This window comes from Telopea speciosissima, chromosome 4 (assembly GCF_018873765.1).
Source record: "Telopea speciosissima isolate NSW1024214 ecotype Mountain lineage chromosome 4, Tspe_v1, whole genome shotgun sequence".
Taxonomy (NCBI): Eukaryota; Viridiplantae; Streptophyta; class Magnoliopsida; order Proteales; family Proteaceae; genus Telopea; species Telopea speciosissima.
In genome coordinates, this window is record NC_057919.1 from 20,763,786 (window position 1) to 20,790,483 (window position 26,698).

The window sequence follows — 26,698 nt, forward strand, 5'->3', positions numbered from 1 at the left end:
AAGTCATTACCAAAGGAAAGAAGGGGGGGGGGGGGGGAAAACAAGCACAAACCAATTATAAAGCCCTGCCAAAAAAGGCAAGGACTAGCAAAAAGGAGGGTAAGTGCCCAAAAACAACGCGTTAAACTGCAGAAGACACCCAAACCAGCCTCAACAATATCACTCTATCTTGGATCCATAGTCTCACGATAGAAGGCATGACCTTTGATTTCCATACTCAGAGGTGAAATCTTCTCCGGGCAGGGAAGGGAGTAGGCTATGTAGGGGCGATTTTTAGGGAAAGAAGGGGAGCTGGGGTTACGACGGCGAAAAACTCGAAAGGGGTGGGAGGGCATTGGACTTGGGCACATAGTGGGCCGATCCAATGTTGGAGCTAAGGCCCAATCAAAGGTGGGCTAGGCATGGAGGGTTAATGGGCCGAATGGCATGAATTAGCCGGCCCATTAAGCCCCCGAAATCAGCCAAAGAGGATGGGGAGATGGGCCGGGGTAAAGAGGGAATGGAAAGAGGAGTAGAGACCACAAGGGGCCCACCAAAAGGGTTGCGTTAGGGGAAGAAGAGATTGGGGGAAGAGAGGGACGAGGGGCCAAAAAAGACTTGACTTGCCCTTTGAGGAAATTGGTAATCCCCAAGCTTAAAGGGGTAGGCCTGGGAGAGATTGACAGAGAAAAGGGATCAGGCGCAGAAGTAGGGGAAGGGGAGGAGTTACTGACATTCTGAGACGGGGAAAAGGCTTCAACTGCTGTAAAATTACCAGCGTTAACAGAGGAAGGCGCAGAGGAGACTAGCTGAGGATGGTGATTGGTCGAAAGGGTTTCCAACAAAGGCAGGGAATAGGCTTCAACTGCAGAAGGGGGATTGAAAGTGAGAGGCAGGAACAGTCTAGGGCGTAGAGGCGATGGCGACTGGAGGGGAAAGGATGGCGATAGGAGCCGCAGAAGGATGCAGATTTGTAGCAGAGAGCGCAAAGACAGAGGTCCTTGTAGGGCTATCATCTTCCACGGACCGCAGGTAAGAGAATCGATTTTTACCGGTGGTCCTTGTAGGGCTATGGACTAGCGGTAGGGGAAGAGTGTTAGACGCATGCTCCAAAGGAGAGCAAGAGGCGGTTTCTCTCAATGGCGAGGCGCCCTACGACGGCGACTTCGACGCCGGCCACGGCTGGGTGATCGGAGGTCAGAAGCAGAGGTTGGGCCATGAGGAGGGAGAGGGTGAGGCAGAGGGGGGGGGGTAGTTGGTGGAGTGGTGGTTCCAAGGAATAAAGGTTATAGTGACTGAGGAAATCAGAGGATCTTCACAGTCAACAACCTCATCAATTTTGGGGGAACAGTTCTGGGAATCATGCCCAAAAACTTTGTAGACAAGGCAATGGGGAGGGTTCCATTCGTAGATAATTTCTTGTGTGAATGAGTATCCCTCTTCATCTAAAACTGTGATGGAGGACAAAAGGGATTCTTTGGCAGAGACCTCGGTATAGATTCGAGCAAAAGTTAACCGATCTTTCCTTTTGGTTCTTGCATCAGAAAAGAGAGGTTTCCCCAACACGGAACCAACTATACTGATCCTGTCAGTACAGCAATAGTAGAGAGGGAGACTAGTCAAGGAGTTCGACAGAGGGATGGTACTCAGGTCAACTCGATGAAGCTGTAGATGCCGATTCCATTGACGGAGGAAGATTGGTTTCCAACCGACTTGCCATGGACCTCCTTCCAATGCACGTTGCTTTTCATTTTCACTTGAGAACTCGAGGATGAACAAACCATTATCCATCAGTTAAGTTTCTACATTCCCTTGAAGACTCCATTGCTTAGTAAGGGAGAGCGTAACAACTGAAATGGTGGTCTGCTTCCAATGAATTGGCCAACGAAAGAATTGAGCCAGATGCTCGCTTCATGGTTCAAAAGGGTAGTCAGGCAGAGAGCAACCTTAGAGCTTCCTACAGAGGAAGGGGTAACGAAGTGAAGGGGAAGACCTTCTCTAGAGGGCACTGGTGCCTGGCTGAAGAGGGCAGTCCATGCCATTCCTTGACGGGAAGGAGAGGGAGAGGTCACGGGAGGGGAAAACAGAGTGTAAGAGGGAAGGTCGTGACCAGGTCAATTTTATATATATATTATGACTTGATGTGGCTTAATGTTGATTTTTGATGATATAAGGTACATATTGTAGCGTACTAAATAATGTTAGAAAAGAGGGGAAATAAAAAATAACACTTGGGTGCCTTGTCGCCTAAGCGCTTTGACATCCCTCCACCGCCTTAGGTCGTCTTGCTGCCTTGGCAATTATGGTGATGGGAACTCCACTTCTCTATGGCTTGATCATTGGCACCCTGTGGGAATCTTTCTCCATCGGGTCAGTCCTAGAACTATCTATGGTTTTGGGCTTCCGCGAAGCTCTTTGGTGGCCGATGTTCTTGACCCGGTTGGCTGGACTCCACCGTTCTCCTCCAGCCCTGTGATTAATAATATTTGGGGTATCTTGCCTTCTACTACGAGGAGACCCCCACCATAGAGGAGATTGTGTTACTTGGCTGCCGAATTCTTTGGGCTCCTTTAGCTCTAAAGCTGCTTGGGATCTCATTCGTGCTCGTCCTTCGTTAGCCCCTTGGAGGAAACTTGTTTGGTTCAAGCACCATATCCCTTGTCAATGTTTTACGGCCTGGAGAGTTTTTTTTCTAACTGCTTTCCAATGCAGTCCTTTCTTCGACATCGGCACATTGCGGTCTCCCCCAGTTGTGGTCATTGTTGGAATGCGGTTGAGGATTCCAACCGCCTATTCTTTGCCTGCCGTTTCTCGTCCTCTATATGGAAAGGCATCCTTGCAAATTGCTGGCCAAGAAATCGTCGGATCCTTCCTTTCGACAGAGAATGGATTTGGGTTGATATGACTTTTGGTGGCCTTTCCCTCATTCCATTTCTTTTGAAATTAAGGCCAAACTTAGTTCGGCTGTTCCCTCCACTTGTATTGATATCCCAAGGAACAAGCTTATTGTTGTATCCTGGGGTCTTTCCTCCATCTCTCTTTGAGCATCTGACTCCCCTGTTTGTGTCTTTTGGCTCTGTTGCTTTTTTGTCTTTTCTTTTCCTCTCCCTCCTAATTTGAGGGTTGCTGTATTTCTTTCTTTCCTCTTTGGTAATGAATTTTTTTATTCACCCAAAAAAAAAAAAACATGCTAACCCCATCACGCATTCTATCCAACTCACAAGTCCAGTGCTGTTAAAACTCTTTTAGTGAAGTTTGTTTTCATAATTTACATAGTTTCTCAGACCTCGAAAGGTCCCCAATATTGTACCTATGAAAACTGCAAAAAACTTTGGAATTATGATCAAAATGAGTATGGTTCGCTGCATGTGCATTGGGATCCTTCTTTCATGAGTGGGAACCTGGTCAGAATTCCACTTTGCATTTGGGCTTGTGCCATAGTTGTCATGGCGTCTAGGCGACCCAAGGCATTGGTAAGGGCTTGGAAGCAAGGCAACCAAGGCTCCTGGACGCCTAGGAGATGCCTTGACAACTATGCCTTGTGCCTCTGGGGAGAGGGAGAGGACCGGGTTGGGCTCTGTGGTTGCGGAAAGTCCTTGTCTTTTGACTTTACTGGATCCTCATTCTTATTTATTAGTTTTATAGTAGATCTCCCCCCACCCTCCGGGGAAATAGTCTATGATGTCATTATAGTCTATGATGTCATTGAGTAAACATAGGCTATTCAACTCTCCCTTTTTACGCATATCATATTTGGTGCATTATTTTTTCTTCGATTTTCATTCTCTTTCTCTTCGTTTGTGGCTTACATTAGCTTTTCATGGACAATGGTTCTATTTTTTTATTATTAAATGTTCATCTTCCATCCTCATAATCATAGTTATCAAGGCGTCGCCAAGGCGTCCATGTTCCTTGGTCGCCTAGCCGGGCGCCTTACCGCCTTGTTGGTGTCACCTTGATTTTAGATTCTCTCCAACGCCATGGTCGCCTTGCCGCCTTGATAACTATGCTCATAATAGAATCTGTTTTTTGTGGTTTAAAAAAATAGGAGTCTACATTATTTCTGTCATGCATGTAGTGAAAATTGCTTTTTTTTTTTTTCTGGTTTTCTTCCCCCACCTCCCTCCTTGTTAGTATCACTGCCCTACTTCTAAGAGCAGAGAACAACGTACAAACTCTATGCAGGTCAGTGGTTTTGTGGTAATTTATGATTTTGCACAATAATCCTTTTGCAGGTGGAAGCTCAAAGACTCTGATGATTGTCAATTTGTGTCCTAATGTTTCAAACCTCTCTGAAACTTTATCCTCCCTCAATTTTTCTGCAAGAGCTCGCAATGCTGAACTTAGTCTTGGTAATCGAGATACGATTAAGAAATGGAGAGATGTTGTAAGTTTCCGTGAAATCTCTTATCTATGAATAATTTAAAAGCCAAGTATTTGTTTTGACTAAATCTTTATTTTTTTGCGTTTTATTATTAGAAAGTTCTTGGCTTGACACTAGAGCTAGTATGCTACTTGATGAGATCTTTATTTAACCCTTATCGTACAGAGTGATTTCGAACTCATAAATTTGGAATTGGTTCGGATATCTATTTGATAAATTTGCTTAAATGTTTAAAATTGTGTTATTGCTCTCTGATTGAAATCTTGTTCTGTATGTAGGCAAATGATGCACGCAAGGAATTATATGAAAAGGAAAAGGAAATCCATGATCTAAAGCAAGAGCTCGTGGGATTAAAGCAGGCATTCAAAGATGCAAATGATCAATGTGTCCTACTGTTCAATGAAGTCCAGAAGGCTTGGAAAGTTTCTTTTACACTGCAGTCAGATTTAAAGGTCTTGCGACTTTCTTATACTATTTTCTATTTTCATTCCATGCTTACCAGTTCTCACATCTTACCACATGGTTTTGGCAATGTTATTTACTCTCTATAAGCATCATCCTCAAACCAAGTTCCCCCCCCCCTCCTCGAATCTTTGAAAGTTTAATTGCTATCTCCAAATTTTCTTTTCAACAGAGAAAGTTCCAATACTTAAAGAAGTTTTGTAAGAATTTTTTAAAAAAAATACGCTCTTAATACATAGCTGCAGTTGGGCTGCATCTTTTGCTTGGATCGGATCCATGATTCACGTGTTGAAAGTGAGGCATGAATGGTATGGGAGCTGGAAATCTCAACATTGATTGAGGTTCTGCTGAGGTGTTTTGGAAGGTAGATCTAGAGACGACAAAAGATTTGATGGGGGAGGAATGGGATTTTTCTTTAAATGGTTGGATAGAGGAAAGTGGAGGTCTTATAGTTCTACTCCCAAGAAAGCTGCTACCGTTAATATTACTATTAGTACAACTTCAAAACAAAATCATATAATTATCTTATATCCAACTATAAATCAAATCTTCAAAGTGGAATACACTTTATGAAGGAACTTAATGGAAGATTATGTTATAAAAACACTAAACAACTAAAGTAAGTCCCTTGTGTTATTTATAATCTTACCTATTGATTTTCCAGCCAGTTATTGCATGATAGAAAGCCTGTTTTTTCAGGGCCTAGTCGTCATTGCTCAATTTTACTATTTACATTGCTTTTAGCCTTCCGGGCAACACATTCATTTTTTGTGAACATTGAATTGCGTGATAGGCTGCGTACAGTTGTTCCTCCCAGACTCTGCAGTAGCGGGAGGCTTGTGCCCTGGGACACTCTTTTATTGAATGACATGATGTCTTACCATGTTTATCATTGTTATGAGTGGTGTGACATTGCCTTTGAAATGCATGGTTAACACATAGGTTGTCTCTTCTTTCTCTTGTTGCAGTCAGAAAATATAGTACTTGCTGAAAAGCATAAGATCGAAAAGGATCAAAATGCTCAACTTAGAAATCAAGTTGCTCATCTTTTGCAATTGGACCAAGATAAAAAAATGCAGATAAAACAACAAGATTCAACCATTCAGGCTCTCCAGGTAGTACTTTCATCAATTTCCTTTTGTTCCTATTGGTATGGTAGGTTCCTCTTTAATTATCTACTGGAGTATACTCATACATTACTTTGGAATTTTATCTGTTCTCCTACTTGGTAATCTGTGCATCCTTCCACTTTAGTGATTTTGTGGTATCTGTTGGTTGAGCATTGTCATTTCGAAGGTAAGAATCCTAACATGCATAGTTGTTATGACAATGCCTTGGTTTCCAGGCAGTGTTGTACATCCAAGGGGAGTTGTAGCATGTTTGTCTAGATGCACAGAACACCAAACACTTAAAAGTTTCAGAAAAGGAAAAAAGAAGAAGAGGCGGAGGAGGAGGGGGAGAAAGGAGTAGCTATGTACCTGGTCCTGATTGAGGCGGAAGAAGAATATTTACGTATCTGGTTCTGATTGGCAGTATTGTTGTCACAGAAAGTTGAGGGTTTACCTCCCTCTTGCCTCCCACTTGTCCCTGACTAGAATGAACCCCAAGAAACAAGAAGAGGAGGAGGTGGAGAAAGAAGAAGAATAGCTACGTATTTGGTCCTGATTGATAGTATTGTTGTCAGCTCTTGGTCGAGATCTTGAAAACCATGCATTTCGCCAGCCATCTTGCCATTTCAAAAAATCGAGATCTCGCCGAGTTCTCGTTCCATGGCCGTGAACAACCCTTCCATTTGACAAGGAAAGAGTTGTAACCGCCTCATTGCTGTGTCATAGTAAACTTGTTGCCGATAACATCTTAAATCTTGTCCTTGTCCAGTGAAGCTAACTATGGCATCCGTAGAGTTGCTCGGTATCACCCTCTTCTCAATTGGGACCCACATACAGTGATACAAATAAAGATAAGAAACATTAAAAGATTGCTAATGGACATGTCAGGTGGCAACTCAAGCATGTAGGCATTGGGTCAAATGCTTATCAGCAGTTTGAATGGACCCAACTTCCAAGGTGCAACTTCATGTTGGTACTGGGTGTAAACCTCTTGGGAGCAATCCATTCTATCATGTCACCTGTCTGAAACTCAATGAATCAGTGGTGATGATCAGCTGCAGTCTTGTATGCATCATTACTGATTGCAATGCGTCAGCTTGCCTCGGTGTGTACTTCAGTGATATGCATAGTTATCAAGGCGGCAAGGCGACCATGGCGTTTGGGGGCCTACTTAAGCGCCTTGGCGAAAGGGTGGCCGTAAGGTGTCGCCTTGGCGAACAAGGCGTTTTAGTGTTCTTTTTTTATATAACCATTTTATTAGGCACAAATAGCATATAAATTTTTATATAATTCTACTTATATACTAAATAAATATGAAAGAATTGAAGTATATAATCAAGGAATTGCAAAATAGCATAATCATAGAATTACAAAATTAGTGAATCACATAATTACAAAATCAATGAATCACATAATTACTCACTCACATGATGTTAGAATTATAAACTCACATAATCACGGAATAAATAGTTACATAACCACAGATTGCATAACTTACAATAACACATGCATTTCATAAATTATACTAAGGAATGCACAATTTACATTGAATTGCAGAAATTACAGCAACAGCCACTCCGGCAGCAGCCAAAGCCACCGGCCATCACTAGTAGAAGCCAGCCACAGAAGAATAAGGTATCGGAGAATAAGAAAAATAAAAAAAATAGAAGATGGTCAGACATGGAACAAAGAAGAGGAAGAAGCTAGAAGAATAAAAGGAAAAGATGCAGCTGCCAAAGCCACCAGCCAGTGGCCTGAAGAAGTGAAGAAGTGCTGCTGGACGGAAGAAGAGAAGAACTGAAACCGAAAAAAAAGGACACTTGCTGCTGGCTGGAAGATGCTGCCGGAATACCGGAGTAAAGGAAGACAGCGGTGCCGGAAGATGTAAAAGGTCACCGCTGCAAAAGGAAGAAACATGGAGAAGGTTAGAAGAAGGGTTTAGACTTTAGAAGAAAAAAAAAAGGCACAACACTTCCTGTGGAAGCTGGAGATGTCGCCGGTGGGGGTGGAGACTGTTGATAGGGTAATGGAGATGTCGCCGGTGGGGGTGGAGGCTGGAGATGGTTAGAGAAAGGGTTTAGACTTTAGAAGATAGAGGTTTAGAAGGGAAAAGAAAAAAATAAAGCACAATACTTACCTTCAAGGCTGGAGATGTCGCCGGACGCCGGTGGAGGTTGAGGCTGGAGATGGAGATGTCGGTGGAGAGTGGAGAGTGAAGATGTTAGAAGGGGTTCAGATTTTTGAAGGAAAAAAGAAAAAAGAAAAAAGCAAAATACTTACAAGGCTGGAGATGTCGTTGCCTCACCAGACGCCGGTCGAAATGGGGACTGAGAGGGAGGAATGAGGTCTTAGGGAGTCGCGATAGTCGCCCTCGCCGCTGCTCCTTTTTCTCCTTTTCTCTTTCGCAGGTTTTCTTTCTTCTCTTTTGGTTATGGGTGAGATGGTGAGGAGCGAGGACTTTCGTTTTTTTTTTTTTCGTTTTTGTTTGGCTTAGGTGATTCCATGTAACACAATATACAGAAATAATGTATACAAGCCTATGAAAATATAAGAAATAGAATAAAACTTTACATATTTTAATTTTGTTTTGTTTTTAAATGATTCGGTGTATCGCAGTGTAAGAAAATCATATACACATAACCAATAAGAACATAGAAAATAGAATAAAATGTAAAAAATATAATAAAATAATGAAGTAGCGCCTTTCCACCAAGGCCCCCAAACGCCTTGACTCTTCAAAACCGCCAGGATGCCTTGGCGACGCCTTAATAACTATGGTGATATGCCTTATGAACTCGTTAGACTCGATGCTGAACATGAGTAGGGAGGGGAACCAAATCTATTGGCCTCTTTGGCTGGATGCCAAGTACTATTTCGGAAGGTGTTCGACCTGTGGTGTGGTTGATGGAACTGTTGTAGGAGAACTCAGTAATGTTGAGTATTGACAGCCAAGTCTTCTAATCTCAAAAGGTTGCCTAAGCTTTACAACTTCTGTTTGTCCATCCATTTGTGGGTGAATGGCCCTAGAAAATTGTAAATTTGTGTTCGTCCTCATCTATAGAGTCTTCCTAAAATAACTCATGAACTTAACAACACAATTGGAAACAATTGATTCTGGTAGTCCATGTAGTCTCACCACTTCTTTGAAAATATGGTTGCGATATGGTTAGCATCATAGATCTTTCGATAAGATATGAAGTGAGCCATTTTCAAGAATCTGTCCACCACTACAAATGTGGAATCGTGCATCTCCCAAGTAGTGGGTAGGTCAAGTACAAAGTCCATACTGATGTGAACCATTGGTGCTTAAGGAACAAGCATCAGGGAGTATAATCCTGTTTTCTTAGCTTCGCTTCCTTGGCAAGTACGACAGCTTTTTATCACATGCTAAGTGTCCCTTTGAAGATGTGGCCAATAGTAAAGATCAGCCACCTGAATGGTTTTATCTTTGCCAAAGTGTCCTCCAAGTCTACCTACATGTAGCTTCCAAATAAGGTACTGCTGTCAGGATGTATTGGGAATGCATAAGCATGTTTACAAGAAGAGAAATCCTTCATGCAATGAATATTTTGCATCTGTACCCCGTTTCTGTAAAGTCTGGTAAACAGTAGCAAAATCTGAATCTGAAAGTACTCCTCTTTAACATGATCTATATCCATGCCCTGGGCTGAAAAGGTGGTTAAAGGCAGTACTTTTCTGCTGAATGCATCAACCATTATGTTCTTTCCGGCTTTATACTTTTAAGGCAAATATAAACTCTTGGAGGTAAGTCAACCACTTGGCATGTTGATTACTCGCTGTCTTTTGAGAGTGCAAGTGCTTCAGTGCCTCATGATCGGAGAAGAGTATGAACTCTTTACAGATTAAGTAACGTCTCCAATACCTTAGCACTTGTACTATAGTCTATAGCTCAAGGTCATAGGTAGAGTACTGCTTCTTTTCATTGTTCAACTTTTTGCTATAGAAAGCCATGTGGTGGCCTCCTTGCATAAAGCACCGCCAATACCAACCTGAGAAGTACTTGTGACAATCTCAAACATGCGATCAAAATCTTGTAGCTGCAATATTGGAGCCTCAATAATCTTCTTGTTAATGAGTTTGAAGGCTTTGGTAGCAGATATATTCCATTCAAACTTGGCTTTGCTCCAATCTGCTTCATGCACTTTGTGATGGGTGCCATTTTAAAACTGAATCCTTTATTGAATCGCTGGTAGAAACATGCGAGGCCTTGAAAAAACCCTAAAATTTGGTGAGGGTCTTTGGTATAGGCCAATCAATGATGCTTTTGACCTTTTCTAGATCAGCTTCTATGCCCCTTGATGTTATGATAAAACCAAGGAAGACAACCTTGGGCAACATGAAAGAACACTTTTTTAGGTTGATGTAGAGCTTTTTAGCTCGTAGTACTTCCATCACCCACCTCAAGTGGAGAAGATGGTAATTTTTCCCTTGCTGTAATTAAAATGTCATCAAAATAGACAACAAGAAACTTGGCAATGCCTGCGTTATAACTTTCATGAAGCTGCTAGGGGCATTTGTAAGGCCAATAGCATGACCTACTCGTACAATACATCCTTTGTCTTGAAGGCTGTCTTCCATTCATCTGTGGTACAAATACGAATGTGGTGGTCGAATCCGAGTTCCCCATGCCATGAAGATCAGCCAAGCAGATTTGATTCTGTCTATTCCTTTCACTGTGTCGATTCTCTCTCCTTTTCACTCTTTTCCGTGAAAAGCACACTAGGCACCAAGTCACAGTGGCAACGCCTTCCAGTGGTAGTCCTCCGGTTGCCACTTTTGAGATCTATTTTGGAGAAGATTCTTGCTTCCGTCAACATGTCCCCCATATCATCAAAAGGAATAGGAAATCTGTACTTCATAGTAATTTTATTAGTGACTAGACTATCGATGGACATGCGCCACGACCCATGCTTCTTTGGCATGAGTTGGGCTGGTACAATGCATGGACTCATGCTTTCTTGGATGAATCCCTTTCTCAGCAGTTTGTCCACTTGACTCTTAAGCTCAGCATGCTCACTGGGGCGATGATAAGTGGGCAGATTAGGCAACGTTGATCCTAGTACTAGATTGATAGCATGCTGAATGTCTCTCGTAGGGGGCATTTCGTCTGGCAGATCTTTGGGTACTGTATAGACTTAGAAAATTTATGTTCACAACTCACAAGTGGGAGTGACTAAGGCCACTATCAAAGTCACTTTGCTGGTATATGAAGTCTCGCCGTGGTATGGGAAGCAACTTCCTCTCCAACTGTTCTCCTTTGCTGGACTGCTTGTCCACATGTGGCCCTTGTTGGTTTCACTCTTTCCAGCTTGCTGGTCCTTGTTTAGTGACTGCAGAATCTGCGTACGCTTTGCTCGGGTTGACTGTAGCTTTGCTCTCTCAGCTGGTATGTTGATTGGATTGAATACCATAGGCTTGCAATTGAAATCAAACAAGCACTGTATCTTCATTCCTCCTATGATGCAATTCCGGGTTCAAAAACACTGTTTGGGTTCACTGTGGGCCCACCCGATTATACAACAGCCAAAAGTAGGAGGAAGATGGCCATTTTGTAAATAAATTGAAGATTTCTAAGGAGGGTGGCAATTTGGTTATAAAATAGAATCTTAAAGGGGGTACTTTGGAAGGGGCATATAGGGGTTAGGATACAAAGGGGTTCTTATTTAAAGAGTAGGGACAGACGTGGAATGAAAGTTAAAATGAGGATAAAGAAGAATAAGGAAAGAGGGAAGGGGTAATAATGGAAAACAAGAATAAATGAGGGTTAAAGGCAACCCCAAGAGGTTGTTTTCTACGTCTCGTCCGAAACAAAGAGGCGGAACAGCTGGAGGATCTTGGATTGATCAAACTCCACCAAATGGGTTCGGATGGGCTTTAAAATTCAGAGGTAGGTTGCTAGCTTTATAAGCTAGTAACTCCATCACACTAGTGATTCAGCAAGCTGAAGCACCATGTAATCAACAGCAACCATGGCTGGCCGGAAGATCGAATCAAGTCTGAGCTCTGGTTTAGATCTCATGGCAGAGATAGTGTTAGGGTCCAAAGTTCATGAGGTTTGGCCGCCCCCAAGGTATGTATTAAAGCCCAGAATTTCAGGAAGAGATGTAAGACAATGAGTGAGATCAGCTCACTACTACGGTCTTCTAATATCATCCCAAGGCCCAAACAGAGCAGGCCAGCAAGAAAATAGTAACAGGAAAGAAGAAGGGAAGAGACTAAGGCTCTCTTTGGTATCATTTTTATTTTTGTGTATGGCTTATTTAAAAAAAAATCATTAATAAAAACCATTTTTCGATCAAAAAATGAAAATCGTTTTGTAAACATTTGACATAATATAGTATAGAATGAGAAACCGTTTGGCAACTACCTAGGTGTAAATAATTTTTTATAACTTTTGGGCCCAAACTATGGAAAGTTAGGATTAAATTTAGCGTTTTTTGAAGACAGGCTCAAAGTCCATATATAGTTTAAGTAGTGGGTGAAGGGATTCCCCCTTCACCCATCTTCCATCTCAATTCCTTCACAAAACCTTAATTCTATTACAAATTATTTTTTTATTATAAAAAGTTGGTGAGATGAAGGTCAGAAGGACCTGCAACCTGCTGGAAGAAGAAGAGTTTTCCACACCATAGTATCCAACCCCGCCCACCAGTCCAAGCACCCCTTTTTCCTAAAGTAGATGTTAACAGGAATAAACCTAGAGCTGAATGCTTGGATGTCTAAGGCTGACCCCAAGCAATATATTTATAATGAATAGAAAATATTACATGGACAGAATTGTCCCTGTCAAAGCCAACATAGCTGTACATATCATAAAAGAAGTAAAAAGTCCAGAATACCCCCACGGTATTCTGGCCCATACAATCCAACACTCCCCCTCAAGTTGGAGCATATATGTCATGCATGCCCAGCTTGACTAAGATAGGAAGAAACACTTTGCCACTTAGTCCCTTAGTGAACACATCGGTTAATTGATCAGCAAACTTCATAGAGGGAACACAGATGAGTCCGGCTTCGAGCTTCTCCTTGATGAAATGTTGGTCAACCTCCACATGCATAGTACGATCATGTTGGACAGGGTTATGAGCAATGCTTATGACTGCTTTATTATCACAATAAAGCATCATGGGAAGATGGACCGCAATACCAATATCCTGCAACAATCCTCTGAGCCACAAAAGTTCACAGATTCCATGTGCCATAGCATGGAACTCTGCTTCAGCACTGGACCTTGCCACAACATTCTGCTTCTTGCTACGCCATATGACAAGGTTTCCACTTACAAAGGAACAATAGCCAGAAATGGATTTTCTGTCAGTAGAGCCAGCCCAATCGACATCAGTATAAGCTTCAACTTTTAGATGACCATTGGGAGATAAAAGGATTCCTTTTACTGGAGCGGACTTCAACTATCGCAAAATACGAAGGACTGCCTCCATGTGAGAAGAACATGGATTATGCATAAACTGGCTCACCAAACTAACAACAACGGCTATGTCTGGTCGTGTGTGAGAGAGGTAGAATTTTTTTTTTTAAATTTCTAAAACCCGAATATTACCTGGGACCCGGGGTAGCCCTAGACTTTTATTAATCTCCAAAAAGAATAAATGAATACACGGGGGGGGGGACATGCCGCTTTACCCCTAACCCAATAAAGAATAAATAATCTTAAGAACCTGGACACGATAACCTGAGAACAGGCAAACTTGATCTATCTTCCCTCAGGATACGCTGGAATTCTCCCTGTGGCAAATTGTCTTGATAGAACGTGGTGGAGAGCCCTCCATCACAAGCGTGATTCACAAGCTAGTCGGCCGCCCTATTGCTCTCCCTGTATGCAAATGAAATGCAAGGTTTGACCAAGCCTATCAACTCCAAGGATTCCTGAAACCAGTACCAGACCCGCCATAAACCACACCTCTTGAGGTTGATCATGCGCACCGTGGAGACAGAATCCGAATTAACCAAAATCCCAGAAAGTCCCAAATCATGACATAACTTCAACCCATCTCTCAAAGCACGCAGCTCAGCAATAGAGTTCGTAGAGGGACCATAGAAATTAGCGAAGGGTGCCAGGACAACACCCTCCCTGTCACTTATAACCCCTCTCCCTCCACCTTCACTAGGGTTCCCTCTACATGTACCATCCACATTCAGTTTCAGCGATACAAAAGGGGGGCACCAATAAATCGGAATAGGGCAAGCCACCCTAGGTGAGGGGGCCGCAATCCCAAGGGCACCGGTTGAAGTTCTTCCAAGCTTAGAGGGCAACGACAAGCACCTCACCCAAGCCCTTATGCTCTCAATGATACTCAGAGCCGATCTCATCCTTTCCCCATGCCTTCTATTGCACCTGTCCTTCCAAAGCTCCCACACAATCAAGGAGGGCAAGAACCCAGAGATGTAGTTAGAGAGACTCCTGCAACTAGCCAACTCATGCCAATGCAAAATCCGGCTTCTAACATCTTGAGCAAGTATAACCGGGACATCAAAAACCCCTGAGAAAAACCTCCAAACCTTGGAAGCAGTCCTACCAGGCATGAGACAGTAATCCGTTGACTCACTTCTTGGACTCCCACAACAACTGCACTTTGAAGCCAGGGGAATATCGACCGCCATCACAGACTCATCTGTAGGTATCGATCCATTAAAGAGCTGCCAAGTGAAAAAAGCAATTTTTGTGGGCAGTGTTTGGTTCCAAATCCATCTGGAATAGGGAACTTCAGGCGAGTGACCTCTCACCTCATTCCAAACAGACTTTAATGAGAAACGACCATCACTAGCGGGAGTCCAAACCAGCCTGTCCTCCTTCCCTGAAAGCGTATAGCCACCATGGAGAATACTCTGTCGTACCCCATCAGAGTCAATTCGGCCTAAAATAGACTGGTCCCAGACGCCTTCCACCCCCAACACATCATTAACATGAAGAGACGTGTCAACCTGGAGGGCATTATCCACATGGTCCATCAATGGCTCTCTACCTGTCCAATCATCCAACCAGAAAAGAATGTCACCTGTACCAATGAGCTACCCTGCGTGAGAAAGGTAGATCAGTTTGGCCACTAATCGCTGATAACGACCTTTATCAACAGGTTCACCCTCTTTCTCCTTAAGTCTTGAAGTAGCTTCTATAGGAGTATCCGAAGGATGACAACCTAACAACCTAGTCTCCATCAACAGATCTAGGATATATTTTCTTTGAGAAAGAAAGATGCTCTTTGAAGATCAAGCAACCTCTATCCCTAGAAAATATTTTAGAGTACTCAGATTCTTTACTTCAAACTCATGGCCAAGGAAGTGCTTCAATTTCTTGAGAGCATCATCATCATTACCAGTGACCACAATATCATCCACATAGATTATGAGAATAGTTACCTTGTCACCAACTCGTCTATTGAACAAAGTATGATCAGTATTGCTTTGCTTATATCCTGCTGAAATCATAGCCTTGTGAAATTTGTCGAACCATGCTTTAGGTGACTACTTCAACCCATAGAGAGCACGCTTCAATTTATAGACCTTGCCCCTGGTCCTATCATCAAAGAAGCCTGGTGGAATATCCTTATATACCTCTTCCTCAAGCTCCTCGTGGAGGAAGGCATTCTTTACATCCAACTACTGAAGATCCTACCCAAGGTTACAGCACAGGACAATAACACCCTTATAATGTTGAGTTTCACCACTGGTGCGAAAGTCTCCTGATAGTCAACTCCATAACTTTAAGTGAAGCCCTTTGCAACCAGACGTGCCTTATATCGATCCACTGTCCTGTCTGCCTTTTGTTTGACCACAAACACCCATTTACATCCAACTGGTTTTTTCGCTGGAGGAAGAGCCACACGATCCCACGTATTATTTTTGTGCAGTGCTCTCATTTTTTCCAACATTGCTGCCTTCCACTTTCCATCTTTAGATGCTTCCTGCCAATTTTTAGGAATGGAAACAGGAGAAAGAGGAGATACAAATGCACGAAAAGGAGAAAGAGAGCTATAAGAAACATAACGAAATGGATGGGTATTGGTGCTACAGTGGATTGAAGCTGCCCCCTTTTGGTGTCACCCTTTTATAGGTGATCATATTGGAGTTGTCAATCCTCTTCTGAAATTCACCAATAGTTCTCTGGACTGCAGTCAACTCCCCCTGAATAGGAACATCAACAACACTCTTTTCTGGTGCCTCTGTATAATCTTTGTGACGACCCATTTCTTGACATATGGCTTCTTAGTTTTTGGAGCTGCCATGATCCTGCCATGATCCGGTTGCCACCCCCCTCCCTTCCCTCCACCGCCTGCTCCTCTCCTCCCTCTCCGGCTACAATCCCCTCCACCAGCCTACCCTCCTCCCTCACCCGTCTCTCCCCCCAAACTACTCCACCTTCCCCCTCCATCTCACCCCCTGCAGTTGTCGCTGCCTCTTCCACCCCTGCTGACTCAAAATCTTGGGCCTCACTGCTCTCCAGCCCTCCTTCCACCCCCTGCTCTGGTCTCGCCCTTCACTTTGTTAAACCCTCTTCTGATAATGGTAACACCTATGCTCTCTCCCCCAATGAATTTCTATCCCCGGAGATTTCTAAGTGGCAATCTTGCCTCATCGGTCACTTTCTCGGCAGCAGGCCCTCCTTCAACACCGTAAGGTCTTCCCTCTCCAAGGTACTAAAACTCGGGTCTCGGTACCAACTCGACTCTTGGAAAAACCGAGACGAGTCGAGATCTCGCCGAGTTGGTGCATTTTTTTTTTTTCAACTCGAAGCGTCAACGTTGGGTCAACCTGAGATCTGGACCCGAGATCTGAGATCTCGCCGAGATATGTCGAGTTTTGTCCAATTACGTAAGGTATTTAAGTGGTAGGTGGGTTAAAATAATGGTTCGAAACCGAGATCCAACCGAGATCCGAGATCTCGCCGAGATATGTCAAGTTTTGTCCAATTAGGTAAGGTATTTAAGTGGTAGGTGGGTTAAAATAATGGGTCGAAACCGGGATCCAATCGAGATCCGAGATCTCGTCGAGATATTACACTTTTGAGACTCGTAGGCAGTCTCGTCTCGGCTTTTCCAAAAATCGAGACACTCGGCGAGATCTCGAACTATGTCCCTCTCCAAGCAGTGGAGAGCGGAGGGCTCCCTGGACATTTTCCTTCTGGACAGTGGAGTCTTCATTTTCAAGTTCTTCTCTGATGACTCCTTGGCTCGTGCTCTCAATAGCACTCCTTGGCTTGTTGGCAACAAACCCATTTTTCTCAGGAAATGGAACCCCTACATCCTCCTCCACAAGGTCGACCACAGCTCCATTCCCTTGTGGATCTCCCTCCCTGGTCTTTCTTTCCACTACTGGAGCCAGGAATGCCTCAGTCGAATTGGCTCAGTTGTGGGCCATCTTCTCTACACTGACGTGCGCACTCTCAAGATGGACAGGTTATCCTACGCTCGGCTCTGTATCGACGTCTCGGCAGATCTCCCTTCACCTTCCTCCATCTCCATTGTTGAAGACTGGCTGCCTCCTCACTGTATCCACTGCCGTGTCTTTGGTCACCACTCCAAGAGCTGCTCCGGAAAGAATCCTCTGCCTGAGGCTTGCCCTGAAGACTTTGCTGATCAATCGGTTTCCCCTGCGGAACTGCCCCGGACTTCGGCTCCTTTTGCAACCTGTCCCTCTTCGATGGGCATCTTGGCAACTTCGGCTGCGTCAAGCACACCAGCACCCCCTTCGGTTTCTCACCTGCTCCCCCCGCTGGCCTCTAATTCCTCTAGATCTCCCAGCAAGGGTTGACTGAAATCTCGCCGCCACCGGAATCGCCGCAGTCCGCGGCTGAGCTCTTCTTCGCCTGTGTGCAGGGAAGCCTCCTCGTTTCCTGCACTTGCGACGACTTCATCTTCCTGCATCGCCCCTGCCAGTTTGCCCAAGTCAGCAAGTCAAACTTCTTCTTAGATTCTCGGCCCACCTCGGATATAGCCCTCTTCCTCGTCAAATCGTTTTGCTCCCCTCCAGACGATGGACCTGGCATCTGATTTGATGTCTCACAGCGCTGCTTGCACCCTTTTGGCTCCTTCGACTGTTGAAGACCCTGAAGTGCCTGCCAGAACCACTCTGAGCTCTGTGCTATCAAGGTTTTGGGCTCTGCCCCCTCTGGCCTCCCCTGGCGAGGTTGCAGCTTTCGCCTCCTGCGATTCGATCTCTGCCTTCAGGAGCCTCTCTCTCGACAGAGGTTTGTCCCTGCTTTTGGACAACGTGAACGAAACCCCCCCTTTTTCAAATCCCCCTCCTTTTGTCCCTTGGGACGTTTTGTCGCTTCCCAACAACCCCCTCCCCTCTTCCAGCCTCCCCCTCTCGCCACGTGCCCCCACCTTTGCCCCTTTTCCCCTTTTCCCTCTTCCACCCCTCAATCCCTGGCCCCACCACCCCCTAAAATCCTTCCTTCTTACTTCACCTACGATTTACCCATTTTACCCCCCCTTCTCACCTCCTAAATGCCCATATCCGTGTTTTGCCTCTTACCTCTTAACGCTAATCCCTCCCGACCCATCACCCCTCTCCAACCCATTAACCAGGCTACTCCTTCAACCCGACCCGATACCCTACTTGATACCCGACCTTTGATCCATCTTTCTAACCCGTTCCCCAACCAATCAGCCCAGCTGGTGGGGCGGTGCATTCCCGCTCCTGACTGCCCTCTCCCCTCTCTCTTCGGTCCTTGGCAACCACCCCTCCTCCTCCCCCCTCCCCCCGTCCCCCCCCTCCCCCCTCTCGGGTCTGGCCAGATCCACATCCCCTCTCCTCTTGTTCCCCCTCTGGGGACCCTTGCCCTCTTGCTGCTACATGTATTGCCCGCTACCACCCCACCCTCACGTATTTCCGCAAGAGATACCGTAGTGCCCCGCCCAGGATCTTGCTGCCCCCCCCTCTTTAGTTCTCCATGTGTTTTGATTTCATTTGGAATGTCCGAGGCCTTAATTCCTTGGCTAAACACCATGAAATTAAGAACCTCATTAAATCTTCCAACTCCTCTTTATGTGCTCTCCTTAAAACCCGGGTTCTCTTCAAGAATGCCCCCCGCATTGTGGCTGCAATCGCCCCTTCTTGGTCCTTCCTCTCTAACTATGACCATTCTCCCAACGGTCGCATCTGGCTCCTGTGGGACCCTTCCAAGATCCATTTCTCCATCTCCCACTCCTCCTCCCTACTCCTCCACCTTTTCATCTGGCTCCCCAACTCCCCTCCCTCCTTCCTTTCTATTGTCTATGCTTTGAACAGGGTGGCTGATCGCTCCCCTCTTTGGGATGATCTTCTCCTCCTCAACTCCAGGGTAGGATCCTGCCATTGGGGGGTGGGGGTGGGGGGGACTTTAATGTTGTCAGATTCCAACATGAAAAAATTGGAGGCCGTCCCCTTGACCCTCTTGCCGTCTCAGCTTTTAATGATTGCATTGAGGAAGTGGGTATTGATGACCTGCGTTGGTCCGGATCCCCCCTTACTAGGCACAATCGCCGCGTAGGCCCTGACCGGATTACCTGCAAGCTTGACCGGCTCCTTATCAATGGAGCCGGGCTTTCTTCTTTCCCCCACTCCAAAGCTTCTTTTCCCCTGCAAGGCCTTTCTGACCACTGCCCCTACATCCTCCACATCCTTCAATACTCCTCCTTTGGTCCAAAACCTTTCAAATTCTTTGATATGTGGACCTCCCACCCCCTTTACCTCCCTACCACCCTCAAAGCTTGGAGCTCTCCTGCCTTCTCTCCCTCCCTCCCTCTCATTTCCTTTGCCAAAAAACTCCGCCTCACCAAAGCGGCCCTCAAAGCTTGGAACTCCTCCACCTTTGGCAACATAAATTCCCGTGTCTCTGATTGCTGAATTGAGCTCTCCTGCATCCAATCCCGCCTCCTAGCTGACCCCCTCAATCCCATCTTGGCAGAGGAAGAGAAAAAGCTCTGTGACTCCCTTGCCTCCCTTTCCTCTCAAGAGGAAAACTTCCTCCGCCAGAAATCCCGCATCCGCTGGTTGGAGCTAGGCAACACCAACTCGGCGTTTTTTCACCGCTCTCTCAAAGCCAGGCTCAGCTCCAACTCCATCAGCTTGCTCATTGCTTCCGATGGCTCCCATCTCTCCTCTGTCTCCGACATCAAGTCTGAGGCAGTCTCCTTCTTCTCCTCCCTCTTCAATCCCTCCCTCCCCCCTTCTTCCCCCATCCCCCCTGATCTCATAAACAAATTTGTCCCTCCCTCTCTCGCTAGCTCCCTTCTCGCCATTCCCTTGGACGAGGAGATCTCCAATGTCATCCTTGCCTATAAGTCCAACAAGGCCCCTGGGCCTGATGGCTTTAGCATGGGATTCTTCTTGAGCTGCTGGGATCACATCAAAGCTGAGCTCTTCATTGCTATTCGCAGTTTCTTCTTAAACCCCAATCAGTTGGCTCAGATCAATCAGACTTTCCTCTGCCTCATCCCTAAAAAAGATGGTGTGTCCTCCCTCTCTGACTTCAGGCCTATCTCCCTTTGCAACCTCCTCTACAAGTTCATTGCTAAGATCTTGGCCAATAGGATCCAGCTAGTCATCCCCTCCTTAGTGAGCCTGAACCAGTCTGCCTTCATCTTTGGTAGGAGCATTGCTGACAACATCATCCTCTGCTCTGAAATCGTTAGAGGTTTTGACAGGAAATCCCATTCTCCTGCCGCCTTGATGAAGATAGACCTTCACAAAGCTTTCGACTCCCTTCGGTGGGACTTTATTGTGACGTGATGTCTTTGATGGGCTTCCCTCCGCCTTTCATTTGGTAGATTCTTGCTTGCATCTCCTCCCCTGCCTTCTCGGTTATCATCAACGGTTCCCCCGCAGGATTCTTCCATGCGAAAGCTGGTGTCCGTCATGGCTGCCCCCTTTCCCCTTTCCTCTTCTCCCTGGCCCTTGAAGTCCTCTCTAGGAGCCTCCAAGCTAGCACGGACCTTCACCTTATCTCTCCTCTTCCCAAGTGTAAGCACATCAATCTCACCCATCTAGCCTTTGCTGATGACCTCATGATCTTCTCCAAAGCCTCCCCTTCCTCTATGTCCAACATCATGTCCTCCCTTCACCTCTTCGAACGCCTTTCTGGGCTTCGTATCAACCTCCTCAAATCCAAACTCTTCCTTTCGGGGATCCCTGATGATGCTAAAGCCAATCTGCTCCATTTGACTGGCTTCTCCCTTGGCACTCTTCCTGTCAAATACCTTGGCGTCCCTCTCATCCCTGCCAGGCTCTCCAGCCATCACTGCACCCCCATGCTTGACAATATCCGCAAGCGTCTCCAACTTTGGAAAGCCAAGCTCCTCTCCTATGTGGGCAGACTTGAATGCATCAGATCGGTCCTCCAATCCTCTTACATCTATTGGTGCGGAGTTTTTGCCATTCCAAAAGCTACCTCCTTAGCTATGGAAAGACTCTTTTACGCGTTCCTCTGGAAGGGAAAGGAAACATCCAAATTCCTTCACCCTATCGGTTGGAAATCTATCCGCCTCCCCAAAGCAGAGGGAGGTCTGGGGATTAGGCGCATCTAAGACTCCAACACTACGGGTATCCTTAAGCTAATCTGGAGAATCTCTTCCAAGCATGATTCTATTTGGGTCCAATGGGTCTACTCCCACCTCTTAAAAAATAACTCCATCTGGACTGTCCCCATCCACCCCGATTCCTCCTACATCTGGCGCAAGATTCTCCACATGCGCCACATTGCCCTGCGAGCCATCTCCTTCTCTTGATCCCTGGCACCCCCTTGGAGTTCTCTTCAACCATTTTGGCCCCAAAGCTATCTACTCCTTCGGCATCCCTAAGGATGCGCTCCTTTCTTCCATCATCTCCCTTGGCTCTTGGTCCCCTCCTTTCCCCCCCATCCTCATCCTCTCCATGATCTGGCCTTCCCTTCCCTCCCTTCCCCCCCCCCCTCCCCATCCAATGCTGACAAAATCACTTAGCTCCCCTCCTGTACTGGCCTGTTTAGCTTCAGCTCTACTTGGAATTTTGTCCGCCCCCATGCCCCCCTTGTTCCCTGGCACAACCTGGTTTGGTTCAAAGGTCACATCCCCCGCCATAGTTTCCTTGTATGGCGAACCCTCAACCATTGCCTTCCCACCCAAACCTTTCTCATCCACCGCCGGATCCCTGCCAACCCCTCTTTCACCCTTTGCTGGTCTGGTTCCGAGGACATTGAACACCTTTTCTTTGCTTGCCCCTTCTCCTAAACCATCTGGAAAAAGCCCTTTTGTCCATTTGGCCCCGCAGCTGGCGTCCCTTACCCTTTGATCGAGAGTGGCTCTGGATGCTTAGGTCTTTCCTAGGAGACTATTTGCGACGCCATTGGGAAGCTAGTCTTTGGAGCTTCGGTTTACCATAACTGGATGGAGAGAAACCTTCGGAGATGGTCTACCAACTCTAGATCTTTTGACTTGATTTGGAAGTCCATCTCTTTTGATGTCTCTACGAAGCTGAGCTTTCTCCCCCACAAATCCTTGATTGATTCTCCCAGGAATAGGCATATTGTTAGAGCTTGAGACCTTGATTGTAACATTTTGCAGCCCCTTCCCTAGAGGGTTGTAGCTTCTCCCCCCCCCCCCCCCCAGCTCTCCCTTGTTCTTCTTTCTTGCCCATCTCGGGCTTTCTTTGGTAATTCATTTTTTATTCACCAAAAAAAAAAAAAAAAACAACACTCTTTTCCATGGTCTCCCCGTGTAAAGGATTCCCTTCGGATGAGGGGGGAACAGTCAGAGGAGGTTGGGCTGCAGTCAAAGGAGGCTGTACAGCAAGCGTAGGGGGCTAGAAGAGGAGGAACGTCAAAGGACAACACATCTTCAAGAGGGGGCTGGACAGCAGCCATGGGGGCTTGAAGAGGAGGAACCTCAAAGGACAACACATCTTCACTAGAACTCTCCCCCTGAAGAGGTGGTGAAGAATAATAGGAAAGGGTCTCATGAAAAATAACATCCATACTAACCAAAGTACGGCGGGAAGGGGGATGGTAACACTTGTAACCCTTTTGGGTTGGAGAATAACCCAAGAAAATACAACGTAACTGTGAAACCCGCCTCTAAATCAGGTCTTATTTGAACCTGTATAATAACTCTATATATGAAACCCGTTAGTATTTTTATATAAACTATTATTGTACGTATAAAACTAATGTCTTAGTTGTCTAATATGGGCTGAAATGTAATTTTCTCCTATGGGACCCACATATCCCCGGCGGGTCCGAGCTGCCCGTGTACCATCGTGACTGGGTTCTCAATTATGTCATGTACCATCAATCCCGGGACTTAACTTTAAATTATTAAGGGGTTAATGGTCTTTTAAATAGTTTAGAGAATCACATTCCCAAAACTAGTTCTTTTAGGCTCAAACCAAACAGCCCTTGGTAGGATTTACTATATAAGATATACTTAGCTTTAGGATTCATTTTAACCCAAATCAGAAAATGTTTCTCCCTTAGAGAAGAGGAGAAAAAGGGAGGAAGACTTGAAGGGAACACTTGGAATTGGAAGGAGAACAACTAGAAAAGGCTGGATTAGTGGGCTGCTATCATCTTCCCTATTCACCATTTGGTAAGTCTTCAAACTGCTCTGAATTTCCCAAATTCCTCCTTCCTTCCTTTCTAGCTGAGTTTATAACTCAATCAACCCAAAACCGTGAAGCTAGATAGGTTGACTTGTAAAGACTCTAAATCCTACATGATTTGGGTTGATCTAGCTCATTTGAGGATCATCTCCAGCCCTGATGCTGTCCCAATGCCCTCTTTCCTTGGGATTCAGCCATGTTCTTGAAATTCCAAGAATTCACTTTTATTTAATTTTGATTGGGAATCTTGTTCTTGATCATACATGCAATTGGGTCAAAATGACCCCATGGCTGTACCCTTAGTTTCCCCTAAGCCAATTTGAGGGATTAGGCTCCATGCATGGCAAGATGCATGGAATTGCAACTCAAAAATAGGCACTGTATGACCAACCGGATTCAGAGCCTGTGACCCCTACGGCCGATCGGATTGAGGGCTGGTCTGAATCTGGTCCATCCTTGCTGTCTTTGCTTTGGTTCTAGTTGGTTTAGGCTTTAACCTAGGCTTATATATGGTTTAATACATGCTATTTACTACTGTTTAGGATTGTAATTTTCTATTGGTGAGGTTTGTTTGGGAGTTGGATTCATCTACAGACTTGTACAAACATCCAACTCTTGGTAAGGGAATTTGACTTAATTTCAGTGTGTTTGTTGTATTAATTTATGTTTGTTAATGTTTGCCATGTCATGCATCATATTATTTTACTGATCATATAGTTTTATAGCTATTTCCTTCTTTGCATTAGATGATGCATGTTACTAGGATGCATTACATGATGCATATGCATAAAAATTACTTGTGTTCTTGAATTGATGTTGTTATTATTATTGTTGGATAGAAATGAAATACTCTCTTATTTGATAATGATTCATATGTCATCATGATGGTAAGCAAATGGTTAGGACTGGCTTGAACCCAATGCTACGACCCTTGCCAACAGGGGTGAGGTGTTGGAAAACCCGTGGCAGGTCTGACGGGTACATACCGGAATGCCATTCACTGTCACAGGTCTGATGAGTACATACCGGAATGGGAACAAATAGTAGGGTTATCATTGGGGGTTCGTTTGGGTCTGATGTGTTCATTTTGGAACTGGCGGATCCCCACCATAGTAGAGTGGTATTCTTGGGAAGACCGATGAGTTCATTCTGTGAATGAGAATATCATACCTATTACAGTAGCATTTATACCTCATGAGACCTAGAATTGATGCTAGTAGCATTCTTAGTTTTAGGTCATTCATCATGGACTATATGCACATGTTTGCATGTTTCCCTTGTTGGGCTCAGTGGAGCTCACCCCTTTGGATCCCTCTTCTTTTTCAGATAGTACTGCTGGTTCTGAGAAACCAGATGATGTATTTGTTTCTGCTTCAGACTTCCACACCGATGAGGGTCGTACGGTGCAGGAGTTTGAAGTACATGAGGCGTCCTGTGGATGTGATGCTTGTGCGTTCGCGTGATTGGCCTGATGGAGCAGGCTATTCTTTTTGTGTTTATAAATTTCTTTGTGTAGTATACTTTACAGATACTGTTATACTTTTGTTTGGAAGTATCTTGTGAGAACATTATCACTGCAATACGAAGTTCAGTTTATATAAATATCTAGCTATCACTTGATTTCTCTATTTATTGTTGTTATTATTACTGTTTATTCTCTTCCGCTGCGATGATTTACTGTGTTTGATGAACTATGAATGAGAGTACTGCACTAATGATCCTGGAGGATTGATTGGGTGCCAGTTGGCATCCGGTCACACCTTGCCCTTACTAACCGAGCCGGGGTGTGACAGTAACCCCCTAGGTTCAAGTTTGCCTGGAGATTTTGTATCTCTAGCATAACACACACAACCAAATAGTTTGGGAGTGACAACAAAGGAGGAATTCCCCATTAAAACTTCAGCTGGACTACGGGAGTAAAGAACCCGAGAAGGTAACCTATTTATGAGATAGGTTGCAGTAAGGACAAAATCTCCCTAATATTGAGATGGGACATGACTAGAAAACATCAAAGCCCTGGCCACCTCTAACAAGTGGCGGTTTTTTCTTTTGGCCAGACCATTCTAAGCAAGGGTATCAACCAAGGTTCTGAAACTCAGGTTTCGACCAGCCAAAAATCGAGTTCGTCTCGGTTCGACCATATCTTGATCGAAACCTGGGATTTTTTCCTATTTATGGGGAAACCAAGGTTTTGACCCCAAAACAAGGGTTTTTAGGTCTGATTTTTTGCAGGTTGCCTATTTTTCACATTTTAAACACAATCCATGAGTTACATTCACCAAAAAATCACTGAAAATAGTACTTGTGGTTATTGACCCAAGTTTACTAACGTACGCGCTGATACAATACAGACACTAAAATGGTATTATAAATTTATAATTAGTTCACATAATTATAAAGTACTTGAACCATGAATAATACATTGAATCCAAATAAAACATTAAGATGCCCCTCTTCAATTCCATGCGGAGTTTCTTGGTGGGTCTAATCCATGAGCTGCGTACCACTGAAGATTGCAAAGCCGTTCCTCCGATTGCACAACATACGTATCCCATGACATGTTATGGGACCAATTGGTCTGATAGTCCATTACCGATTGGAAAAAGAAAAGCACATGGTTGGAATTTAATGTCAAACTCTTTATTGATCTCCCCAGCCCACCTGAGAAGCTTTTTGTCATTCAAGGAGATGCCTCCATGAAAACTGCTCTCCTCCTTGAAATGATCCTTTTTTCAAGATCTATGAACCCCAAAAAAAAAGGCAAAATCAACAAAACAACATAGCATACAATTTGAACAATGACTGTGGAATAGAATAGAATAAAATGAAAGGAATACCAAGAACAACTTCATTTCTCCCAAATATTTCTTCATCAGATCCTTTTCTCCATTTTGAACCAAAAATCTTTGGAAGGATGGACGACTTTAACCCAGAATGGAATTTTAACTAAAAGAAAGAAATAAATAAGGAGAAGAAGATAGGAATCGAAGATAAGGCTGTCATTGGTTTGAATGGGAAAAAGAAGGTAGGAGTAGAAGATAAGGCTGTGTAAAATGGTTCTACACCTAAAAGTAAAGATGCCTGGTCTGTGAATTATTGGCATCATGTTCAGTTCAGCTGAAACCATGGAAAAAGCATGTTGTTTGGTCATGGTTTCGACCTGCTTTCGATC

The 26,698-nt window shown here is 44.7% G+C and overlaps 1 protein-coding gene across 1 annotated transcript in view; it reads left to right on the forward strand.

Moving 5' to 3' along the window:
- LOC122659805 (kinesin-like protein KIN-14L) overlaps positions 1-26,698 on the forward strand; it is a 114,018-nt gene that overhangs the window by 45,166 nt on the left and 42,154 nt on the right. Inside the window, exons 10-12 of the mRNA XM_043854938.1 lie at positions 4,215-4,366; positions 4,642-4,815; positions 5,794-5,940. Coding sequence (XP_043710873.1) covers positions 4,215-4,366; positions 4,642-4,815; positions 5,794-5,940 — 473 coding nt within the window. The remainder of the gene's footprint in view (positions 1-4,214; positions 4,367-4,641; positions 4,816-5,793; positions 5,941-26,698) is intronic.